Genomic DNA, 12,595 nt, shown 5'->3' with positions numbered 1-12,595 from the left:
AAATAGTATATTACCCTTGAGGATTTAAGAGACTATTTCGAGATCAAGATTTGCAGAGAGTGAGGGAGAGGAAATTTTATTGTATATAAGAAGCCCAAGTTAGATTTACGTTGAGGGTAAAACATGTGATTTACACCATCTTCTTGTATGGATAGTGACACATAGAATTGTGTTTTGTTTCATTACATCCACTAGCTAAAGAGGCAAATTATATGTATAGAAGGCCACAAGGGACACATCTTCTCAGGATATGGAGTTGAGGTTTGTTGATGCATTACATAATGTCTCTACACCTATACCATTTTATGTCATTGGAGAACATGTATATTTTTTCTTTTAAATCAATGTATTTTATATTTGGATGGTCTTCCTACAATCCACACGCAAACACACATACATATATATGTATTTACTTTTGTGTAGAAAATTGTTAACATAATTTGTGCTTGAGATTATGTGCTTCCTCATGCTTTTGTTTCATGATGTCCATCTCGAGTTTCATTCTCCAAATAATTCTACACAAATATTTGAATACAATGCGATAGAAGAGCCTCGATCTGTGGTGAATGTAGAAGTCTTTGACTTTGAAGGGCCTTTTGCTGAGGCTACATCTCTAGGGTATGTCAAGACAAATTTTCTAAAATTTACTTCATAAGAACTAACTAATTTTTGGATTCCACTTTACGGAAAACTAGCGCAAGATTTCTAATCAAATGTGCACCTTATGATATTTCTAACAAATACAAAGGGTCATAAGGTGGTTACTCAATACATAAAGAAGATGGAAAAGGAAGTTATAGAAAAGGTACTCATTATTCGACATTAAAATATCAAGTAGATATCTATCTTTTCCATTACTTATGGTATAGCTCACTGGATTTCTCTATTTTCCTGGACATGATGAGAATGAGAAAGAATTATATGAAAATTTCTCGACATTCACCCCATACACATTCAACATTTCATAAATTATTTTCACTTCAAAGTGACAAAGTTCTAACTAATGATTTTTCATGCTACTTGCAATGAAAAATGTCTTTTCAGGTATCTATGCCTTAGATACATTTGCATGATTTATTTCAAGAAACAAACTAAAACATAGGGTTCTCAAGTGAATTCATGTTTTGCGCTGTGACTTATTCTTATATGTGAGGATGTCAGGTTTCTATACAAAAGTCTTTGGACATAAAACCTAATTTCTTTTGTCGTGGGAAGATATAGAGGAAATAATGGAGTTTCCTCCCTCCTTAGCATCAATGGTATTCCATCTCTAGCCATCTTCCTTTGCAAAGGCATAAGCCTTGATGTTAGCCACGGTGCAAAGTACACATATTTCAAAGGAAGACTCACGCTCCATTCTCACTCCTTTGTTTCTTACAATGTTTCCTGGAGGTACACATAAAGTTCTTTTCTCATCATAACAACCATATATTGTCCTTTGTCACTCGTAAAAATGGAAGAAATAATTTCGAATCAATACGAAAGGATTTATTTGCATGAATTCCAATAAGGAAAATTGAAAAGAAAGTGTGTATGTGCATGGATTTTAGACAAAACACTTTGGAATTTTGAACAAAACTTGAAGTATCTTTCTTGTGCCATCCCTGAGAAACTATGATTTATATGCCAAACATTACAACCATGGCACTATGGAGGAATAGGGCATTGAGCATTGAGTAGAAGATGATGAAGAACCAATACATTTAGAGGATCTCCAAAACAAATTTTCGGCATACTTTTTTGGTGTCAAGGAAGCTATCATGACAAAGGTTTATTCACAAACATTACCTTTCAGTATAAGTATCTCAATTCATAAGGTATTTCCTTGTTCTGCATTCCTACCAAGTTATTGTTATGATCTTTATGCTAGTTTGGACAAATTTTTGTGTCGATGGTTTAATTTTGTAAGAGAATGCCACAACACTAATATAACAAACAATGCAACTAAAATTGTTTTTGCAATTCCTAAAGATAGGTTGAGTCACTAATGAAGTTATGATGGGGGTCACTTAGACAAGGAGATAATGGAGAAAAATGGTTGTATGAACTATGGAACTACAACATGGGAAATTTACAAATCAAAAATATACCATTTAACTGATCAGGTTCATTGCTATGTTTCTAAATTTTATTTCTTCTTTAGGGAGGATATGCCCAAGGCACTCCTCCAATCTAATTTTGTTAATGTTATTTGTTTTATTTTGGTCCTTGTTGGACATTAATGACACACTTACCCTAGGAACCAAAACATTCATCGCTAAGTAATCACTTTTTATCGCAAAAGGAATAAGCATATTCATGATGTATGTTCTCTCTCCAAAGGACATTATCAGGCTGAACCTTAAAAAAATTGTGGATGTGGATGATGATGGATCCTCTTATGATTCAGTTTCTAGCTAGTTTGTTAATGGAGAGATCCTTGCATGGTCTACAGGTGAGGGAGTTTGCTAGAACAATGGGTACAATCCCAATCCCTAGTGTAGATGAAACAAGTAGTGATGATTAGTTATCCTTATTTTTGTCCTAGTAGTGACTAGCAACAAGGAAACTAGCTTTGATCCTATCATGGGGCTGATAGAAATTGCTGGACAAACATGGTACTGCAAGACAAGCATTATGTTGTTGTGAAACAACAAAATGTTACCCTTGAAGATTTAAGAGACTACTTCGAGATCAAGATTTTCAGAGACTGGGGGAGAGGGAGTTTTGTTGTATACAAGAAGCCCACATTTGATTTATCATTTTTGTTCAAGATAAATATATGGTTTATACTATCTTCTTATATGGATAGTGACACATAGCACTTTGTTTTTCTTTGTTACATCCACTAGCTAAAGAGGAAAATTATATGTATATAATCTCACAAGCGACACATCTCCTCAGGACATGTACTTGAGGTTTTTCAATGCATTACAAAATGTTTATGCACATGCGCCATTTTATGTCATTTGTGCATATGTATATTTTTTCTTTTAAATCATGTGTATTTTATATTTAGATGTTCTTCCTACAATCCATATATGTGTGTGCGCAAAAACCTGTTAACATAATTTGTGCTTGACGTTATGTGCTTCTCCATGCTTCCGTTTCATGATTTCCATTTTGAATTTCATTATCCAAATAGTTGTACATAAATATTTGAACATTATGTGGTATAAGAGCCTCCATCCGTGGTGGATGTAGAAGTATTCAACTTTGAAGGGCCTTTTGTCGAGGCTACATCTTTAGGGTATGTCAATATCCATTTTATAATTGGCTTCATAGGAACTAATTGATTTCTTAAAATTTACTTCATTGGAACTAACTAGTACAGAGGTAATCCATATTGACATGAGTCTTAAAGGGGATAAGACAACAAGAAAATTTCAGCGATTTTGGTGTAGCAGAAGCTCCTTGTACCATGCACATGTAATCCTAAGGAAGTCCATTGTTTGCAGCACAACCCTTGTGGAAGGTGCTTGAAAACCTTAACCAGAAGAAGTTGAAAATGGAAAGGTAGTGGTCAATTTCTTCAAGCAGGGCATAACTTATGATCTTGTGTTAATATTCACAAAGGAAGCTGAAAATGAAAAGTGATTTCTTCAATGATTTCTTGTGTAGGTTGCAATATTCAATACATAAACCCAACATTTTCCAAGTGAAAATTAAAGAAAAAAAAGGTCCCAACCTATTTTGCTACCGGCGAATTCCCAAGATAACCATGCAGCCATAGACTTTTGTGTATGAGGTGATGTGTCGAATTGGAAAGCATTGTGGGCATGATTATAGTAAAATCCAAACTATAACTTTTAGTTGTTGCATATGACACCTACATGGTTTTATAAATATATTTTCCACCAAAATATGCCATGTAATTTCCTAGGTTAAATGTATGCTCCAAGCACAATGGTTTTCATTGTCGGCATATCCTTCAACCTCTATTTCAAATGTTATTGTATATGTATTTAAAGGGTAAAAAAGTGTGAAACACTATCAACATGCCCTTACACCTTCTAGTAAGGGCTAATATAAAATTAAAAAAATAGGTGAAAGGATAGCCATAAGTTAAAATATAGTTGAGATGACACCCATAATAACCACAATGAGTCAAATAAATTGGTTAATCTTTCTTTTTAATTATCTTTTCTTTTTAATGAGTCTAAGGAGTCTCCCAGGGCATTATAGATACGACAACATAATTAATTTATTAAACAAACATTTAGCATGAACAACAACCCAATTAATTTATTAAACAAACATTTAGCATGAACAACAAAACTTAGGCAATATAGTATCTATAAATAGTTGACACACCATTCATTGAGCTGATGTGTAAGTCTTTCCATGTGTCTGTACCCCCCCAAAAAAAATTATGCTCTAAATAGAACAATAATGTCAGCTATAATAAAAAAAATGTATATGGTGTAAAGTAATTAGAAGTAAAAGAATGTGCCTCTAAGATGTTTAAATCTTATACTTTTCAAAAATATTCTAAATAAATTATTTGAAAACCTATATTAACTAGTTTATGTCGATATCAATTTCATGTATATCTATATATAAAAATTTTTGCTAAAATAAAATATTTTAATATTATATATAAAAATATTCAGTGTGGGTTATCAATTTAAAAAATTATGTATATCATGAAAAAATAATTTTTTTATGATTTAAATATTTATTTAGTCGTATATATTTTATTTAATATTTAAAAATACAATTTAAATATTTAAATGAAAAATAACATTATATTTTCTTTCACATCGCAATATCAACCATTCAAATTGGAGTTGTACATATACTTCAAATGTCTGATGGTATTTATTGCAGAGTGGTTTTGGTAAACAAACAAATTAATATAAGCTTCAAACGGTAAATCAAATATTATACATCATACTTTATATTGTTTTAATCCAATCTGAACAGAAACTGTTTCAAAACTTGTATAAATTTTTTAATGCTATATGCCACACATCATGCTGTCGGCCGTTTAATCCAATCCAATCCAGACGCAAAATATTTTTAAAACTTCCATAAATTTTTGAATGCTATATGCCATGTTTCCTACTCTAAATTAATAATATAATAATTATATAAAAAAATTAGGTATTAATCATATTTAGAAATATCTGCCAACAAGTTTTGAGCTAACTAGTGTGTATTATTGTTAGGGCAAGAATCAGATTATAACAGGGGTTAAAGTCTATATATTTAACCGGCAGTCATGATTTAATTTTTCATCTTACTCTAATTATGAATCACAGTAGTTAGTTCAAAAATATTTATTAATATAATTAATATCTAAAATTTCTTTTATAATTTTTATAGAAATCACAAAAATCTAAATTCAATTATAAAAACAGAATAAATTTTTCAGACTTTAAAATTTATTAATAATTTTATATGGTTTCACAAAATTTTCCTGTTATGTTTAATTTTTAGTGAAAAGCCATCAGTGCCTGCAATTAACCATTCCACTATTGTCAGCAATTTACATTTACGAGTATTTTAGAACTCAATTTCAAGATAAATTTAAATTTTACAAGTTTGTAGAAGTATTAACCATTCCACTATGGTCAGCTATTTACGTTTACGAATATTTTAGAACTAAATTTCAAGATAAATTTTAATTTTACAAGTTTTTTTAAGTACGAGTTTTTTTAAATTTTTTTGTAAGTATGATTTTTTCTTTTTCAAAATTTTATGATAATTATTTTTAAATTTGAGCAGATATGCCACTACAAATCAAATCAATGCTGTTAAATCTATATAAGATATATAAAAATATATTAAATATAATTTATAAATTTTTTTAAAAGCAAATGAAAAGATAGAAAAATATTTTTTTTAACCAATTGTTTTTGGTGTGATTTTTTGGATGCTTTTCAGGTGGGTTTTATTTGTTTAATTTCTCAAAGTAGAAATTTATTGAAATCACGAAGTGCCCTAGGAGTTTTTCAGGGTGTTTAATCCATATACAGCCAAAAAACCAGTTTAAATAACACAAATCAAGATTTCATGTCAAATTTTTCTGCCGCATTCCGGCACCGGAAAGTCCAATAAGTAGCGCTAAAAACAACTCCTTTTCTTAATATAAAAAAGATTAAAGTTTTTTTTTTCATATAAAAATTGATATTTAGCTATATTTTAATGGAGTTGTCTTTAGTGAGACTTTTTGGAAGTTTTTCCGGTGGGTTTTTCTGGTCAAATTTCTCTAAAATCCGGTAGGAATTTATTGAAATTACAAGTTAGATGGGTAACCCCTATATAATAGAAGAGTTTTTGAGAGCGCTCAATCTATGTATAGAGTCCAAAAAAACAATTTAAATGACACAAATCAAAATTCACCTCAAATTTTTCAGCCAAATTCCGACTCTAATAAGTCCAAAAAATTACCCTAAAAACACTTTTTTTTAAGATGATTTAAAAGACAAAATCTTATAACAAACATATTCGTACCTAATCAACCTAAACATTATGTTAACATTATTTTAAAATGAATTCGCATGGACCGAACAACCATTTATATTAAATTGAAACGGTATCAACTGTGATTTTAACGGCCTGGAGTATGCCGTAAAACTGCTTCTGCTTGGCTAAGAGCTCGTCTTCCTCGGACGTAAGGAAACAGGTTAACGGCCCAAGACCCAGAGGCATCTGGCAGGAGTGAAAGCCTGCTCCCTTACGGACCACCAGCGGGTTATTACAGGTGGCGTGGTTTTCCTTGATAACAGTGATGAGTCAAACCGACATTCGCTGATAGCAGCCAGAGATGGCTGTCCTCTCTGTTGGTTTGACCCCTGAGTTTGATAGGTTTTGCCACCTTCGGAAAAAACTGTGATTTTAAAAGTTTGCCCTGATTGGAGTAAACATCCTGATTTTAGGAGTACCGCCATATTATTCCCTTGATATGATATAATAGAACAAACCCCTCACTAACTAACCAAGCAATCCCTTCGCCCTCAGATATTCCACACCATCATCAAAAATCTGGTCGATGCCAAATTTGAAGGAGAAACCGCTCTCCACCAATTTCTTCGAGGAATGGTATACCTTCGGGACCGGCGGCATATCCTCAAACCTGTTCAGGCAATTCCATTAGTAGTTATAGAGAAATACTAATAAAGAAATGTCATACTCTACTGATAGTCATACTCACTGGGTTGTCACATTGTACTGCGGATAACGTTTGCATAAGTAGTCTGCCAGCTGTGGCATGGTGGTGATAATAGGGCAGCAGATGTAGCGGCCGTGTGCAGAGGGGTTTTCCATCAAGAAAATATGAGCGCTGCATACGTCCTCCACGTGTACCAATCGAATGGCGCCGTATATCATCTGTAGAGCCTTCAAAAGTTGTATGTTTTGTTGGTGGCCGGTGAGGAGGGCAAGGGTTACCTCCACTGAGAAGGGGACGTTGGGCGTAATGGCAGGTCCCCCCACCAACACAGGGCTGATGGTGACCACATCCAGCCCTGGATTTTCTTTCCCGTACTGCAGCGCTGCTTGTTCTGCAAGCGTCTTGGCAACCGGATATGCCTGCACAATTAACCATTAAATGCTATCACACACTTCATTTTGTCAGCAATACCTGCGAACTCTTGTAACGCTTTAAAATTCCCGGTCTGTGGTGGCCCTGATGGGAACTAGGTAGTTATGAATATACCCAGGAATGAGGCTTTTTAGCCCGCAAGAAATCCACGTCTGTCCAGTGGGTTTCATCAACGAACTGACTCTGCTCCTTCAATTCATTGACTAGAAGCGTTGACCCAGACGATGTGACCACCACGCGCTTTACGGTGTTGGCCTTTGTACAAGCCCTCAGAACATTCAGCGTTCCCTCAACTGCTGGCTTTATCACATCGTTCTACACGGCAACAATTTCATGTTGCTAAATATCAATAGGGGCATGCCTTTTGGTAAAATTGAAGCGGCGAAGTTACTTACCTCGGGATCTTTAGGGGCAAAGTCGATAGGACTGGCCACATGAAAAACGCCATCACAGCCATGGATGGCAGCATCGAAACTGCCTTCTTCCAGTAGATCCGCTCTGAAGAGCTTGAGCTTCTCCCCACCTTCTGGAATCTCTAGGAGATGTTGCACCTTTGCCTTGTTTTCTGTGGCCACCCAATAGTAGAAATAAGGTAGAATCCTTTTCCCGTTACAGTTTTGACATATTTCTTGGACCAAAACAAAATTGAAAAACTGAGCAGAATTGTGCGGGACCAAATTCCAACAGCAATAGAAGGAGACTGAATTTCAGTGAAATTTTGACCAATTTTATGTCTATTCAGAAAAAGTGAGCAGAATTTTGCTTGACCAAATTCCAACAACCGAAAGAGGCTGAGATTGTAATCACCGCGGTCGCGCACTGTAGCATGGACAGTGTAGCCCTTCTCGAGTAGACGCTTGACCAACCAGGAGGCAATGAAACCTGTCGCTCCCGTCACGCAGAAAGTAGATGCTTGACAGGCTTTGGAATAAAAGAGGCAAGTTTTGGAATAAAAGGAGGCTGAGATTGAAATTACCTGGATCGCGCACTGTAGCATGGACAGTGTAGCCTTTCTCGAGTAGACGCTTGACCAACCAGGAGGCAATGAAACCTGTCGCTCCCGTCACGCAGACAATGGCTGGTGGACGTTTTTCGCCTCTGATGGCTGCAGCGGCCATTTTGATGAGATTGTTGGTTCGTCCAATGAAATTAGAGAGACCAGGGATGAGAAATAGAGGCCATACGTTTCTCTGAGTGCGAGAGAGATATATGGTCGTCTACATAAAGAGGGGGAGGTACAGGTGAGTATTCATTCCTGAGGTTTTAACCTCGAAAGTAAACCAGGTTTCAATATGTGTTCGTTGACTTGAAAAAAACAAACCCACACCTATGTCACTTCGATGCGGGCCGGGGCTACCTTGGATACTATTATTATTATTAACAAAAATAATAAATTAATCATTAACTTATTATATGTTATTTTATATACGTCATGGGGTAGTCTTCAATTTTATTAATTTTACTATTTTTTTGTTTGAATATGTTTTTATTTAATTTATATTAATACATTAAAAAAATATTACCATATTATTAAAATATTATATCTAAATGAATTGTTTTATTATTTCAAAAAAATATTATTATTATTATTATATGAAAATATAGTAATTTTATTCCATTTGAAATAAATAACAAAATTACATTTAGTATATTAAAAGGCTCTTCTCCTTCATGTTTTTAATATGAATGGTAGTTATAGTAGGTGTCAATGTCTTAGAGCCTTCTTTAAGGCTCAAAAAGTTGGTAGGATTAAAAAAGATTTTAAAGATCGGTTTTCAAGGGCACAACTTCTATTTATCTAAGGAACCATGGGAAAGATTACTATGATCCTGAAGAAGCATAAGGTTCTTTCGACATTTAGGCCCCTAAACACTATTTGAACATCCCTAAGATCAGTGGACCCTATGAACCCTAAATATGGAAAAGGTGTTTATGTCATCCCATGTTATTGTAGGACTCCGTACTAGCTTCCATTTGTCCAAAGAAAAGCTCTCTAAGATCAGTGGACCCTATGAACCCTAAATATGGAAAAGGTGTTTATGTCATCCCATGCTCTTGTGGGACTCCATACTAGCTTCCGTTTATCCAAGAAACCACGAGAAAGATTACTATGATCCTGAAGAAGCATAAGGTTCCTTCGACAATTAGGCCCCTAAACACTATTTGAAGCTCCCTAAGATCATTGGACCCTATGAACCCTAAAGATGGAAAAGGTGCTTATGTCATCCCATGCTCTTGTGCGACTCCGTACATTGGTGAAACTAGCCGCTCAGTTAATCAGAGGATGCATGAGTAAGAAGTTGCAACAAACATGGAAGGTCAAGCTCCTCCACTTTGGCAGAACATGCTGAAAAGATGAAACATCACATCTGGATTGAAGAGGCGAGGGTCATTGCAAGGATTTATCATTTTCATCACCCTAAGTTTAGGGAGGCATTGGAAATTGAAAGGAGGCATATCAATGATTGCTCATTTTCATCACCGTAAGTTTAGGGAGGCACTGGAAATTGAAAGGAGGCCTATCAATCTGAATAGAGGTGATAGTTGAAGTATTAGGAGGTGTTGGATCCCTGCCTTGTCTTCCTAAGTTTTTATAATATTTATTTATTTATTTATATTTAATCAGAATTTCTTGTATTATTTTATTTCATATTTATTGATTTATTATTCAAATTTTATTTTTTATTTGGAATAACTAAATTTGACCTTATTATTTAATTTTCTTTTGTTTTTTCCTATAAGCACCTTCCTTTTGATTTTATTTATTTATTTTTTCTTATTGTTTAGAATAATTAAGCTTCACCTTATTATTATTGGACCTCCATTTTGATTAAAATAATAATACTAATAAAATTAATTTAATTCATTGGGCCAAGTGGCGCTCTACAACCAAGGATAGGGTAGATGTGTAGGTGCAATGTAAGTATGTAAACAATTTTAAATGTTGACTTAAAATAAATGTTAAAAGTGATTTCCAGGATGAGTGTACACATCTAAAATTAAGTTTATTATATTTGGATTTTGTTATTAACTTGTGAATAAGATTTGTTACATACCATGGGCCAATACCATGGCTTATCAATACAACATGCCCAAAAACCCTAACTTCTTTCACAATCAAAATATTTTATATCAATATGACAAGATTCTTAACCATAGATATTCAACCTCACTTTATCATGGAAATTATTAACTTTTGAATAGCCTTTGTTATAATACCATGGGCCAATACCATGGCTTATCAATATAACAAGCCAAAAACATAACTTATTTCACACTAAAAATATTTAATAACACTATGACAAGATTCTCAAGCATGGATATTCACCCTCAGTTTGTCATTTATGAACTTGTGAATAGACTTTGTTACAATACCATGATCCAATATCATGGTTTATCAATACCACATGCCTAAAAATCATAACTTATTTCACACTCAAGATATTTTATAACAATATGACAAGATTCTTAATCATGGATATTCACCCCGACTTTACCATGGATATTATTAATTTGTAAATAGGCTTTGTTACAATACCATGAGCCAATCATGGCTTATCAATACTACATGGCCCAAAACCATAACTTGTTTCACAATCAAAATATTTTATAAATATTTTATTTTAATTTAAATTTATACCATTTCTTTTAATTAAATCTAAAAGGAAAAAGATGATAATTACTTTTGAGATACATATAAACTCTCTATCCCCAAAACTACTAAAAATATTCCCATAGAAACTTGATCAAGGTTTTAATAAAAGTAAAATGAGAATACTTTTATAGATAAATATGTGAAATGTATATAATATAAATAATATTATTAAGAACTAGTAGAGATCCATCTTAAGTAAGGATCCAAGCGATGAGAGAAAGTAAAGTGACTAACAATAATAGAGGAAAGATAGTGCATGATTCATTGAACTTTTTTAGTATTATATTTTCTTTGACATGATTGATCCAAAATATAGGTTTAATATTTTACAACCAATCGATTTTTTTTTTTAATTTAGACACTTAAAAATTTCTTAAACACAATACAATGGCATCAAATTTAAGAGTGGGGGTGGAGAGAGAGGGAGGGAGATAGTGACAGAGTTGGAGGTTGGAGAGAGAGGGAGAAGAGAGTGTGTGTGTGATGGGGGAGAGAGAGGAAGGAAGAGACAAAGGAAGGGGGAGAGAGAGAGACAGAGATTCGTGGTGGGGAGATAGAGGGAGGTGGGTGATAAAGGGAGAGAGAGAGGACTCAAGAGAGAGAAGGGGAGAGAGAGAGAGAGGGAGAGGGAGAGATGGAGTTGTAGGGAGAGAGAGAGGGAAAGAAGAAGAAATACATATAGGAAGAAAGGTGGAGAGAGAGAGGGAGTGACAAGGGAGAGATGGAGAGAGAGTGAGGGAGAGAGGAGAGTGGGAAGGAAGAGAGAGGAGAGTGGGAAGGAAGAGAGAGGAGAGAGAGAGTGAGAGTGAGAGAAGGGGAAGAGAGAGAGGGAGAGAAGAGGAAGAGAGAGAAAGGGAGAGGAAGAGGGAGGGAGAGAAAGAGAGAGGTAGATATGGACAGAGTGTGTGTATGTTTGGGGGTTAAGATAGAGAGAGGGAATAAGAAAGATACACATAGATAAAAATATAGATATTATATAACCAACCTAGATCCATCTTAACCTCATATCTATCAAGTGCTAAGAGGGATCAAATCTCTCGAGGTGCAAACCTTTCCTCAATTTTTGTGTAAAAAAAGAGGTTTTCACCTCAAGAGATTTGATCCCTCTCAGTGCTTGATAGATCTGGGGTTAAGATGGATCTAGGCTGGTTATTTACAACTAATTTCCAACTCTTACTTTATTTACATTAAAAATTTGAATGATAATTCTTTAGTCAAAACTAGTTGTTATATTCTAACAACTAGAAACATCTCTCTACATCTATTGAATTTGCTTCTATGATTCGGTTCTTCATCTTATCCTAAGATGAACCACACTATATGTTTTGAAACATGTCGAATAAAAGTTTCCTATGTCATTTTTACCAAAAGATCTCTCAACATTCAAAATATGGATCATAGAATTTTGAATT

The 12,595-nt window shown here is 34.1% G+C and overlaps 1 protein-coding gene across 3 annotated transcripts; it reads right to left on the bottom strand.

The window, feature by feature from the left end:
- Positions 1 to 6,829: 6,829 nt before the first annotated feature.
- Positions 6,830 to 8,763, bottom strand: LOC149233315 (putative anthocyanidin reductase). Of its 3 annotated transcripts, XM_089376712.1 has the most exons (6): positions 8,505 to 8,751; positions 8,336 to 8,410; positions 7,924 to 8,093; positions 7,643 to 7,843; positions 7,139 to 7,515; positions 6,850 to 7,060 (listed from the first exon to the last, which is right to left on the bottom strand). In XM_089376712.1, exons 1-6 carry the CDS (start codon positions 8,644 to 8,646, stop codon positions 6,919 to 6,921), a joined length of 1,107 nt encoding a protein of 368 aa, XP_089232838.1. In that variant the 5' UTR covers positions 8,647 to 8,751; the 3' UTR covers positions 6,850 to 6,918. The 3 variants fall into 3 exon arrangements, with proteins under 3 accessions (XP_089232841.1, XP_089232838.1, XP_089232840.1); XM_089376715.1 differs by lacking the exon at positions 7,643 to 7,843 and having other exon boundaries at positions 6,830 to 7,060; positions 8,505 to 8,763; XM_089376714.1 differs by lacking the exon at positions 8,336 to 8,410 and having other exon boundaries at positions 6,853 to 7,060; positions 8,505 to 8,746.
- Positions 8,764 to 12,595: the final 3,832 nt, after the last annotated feature.

The sequence above is a fragment of the Pinus tabuliformis genome, chromosome J, assembly GCF_031772625.1.
Source record: "Pinus tabuliformis cultivar Carrire ecotype Pingquan chromosome J, CPIR1, whole genome shotgun sequence".
Taxonomy (NCBI): Eukaryota; Viridiplantae; Streptophyta; class Pinopsida; order Pinales; family Pinaceae; genus Pinus; species Pinus tabuliformis.
The sequence above is the reverse complement of the archived record's forward strand: the minus strand, read 5'-3'. Positions and strand labels throughout refer to the sequence as shown.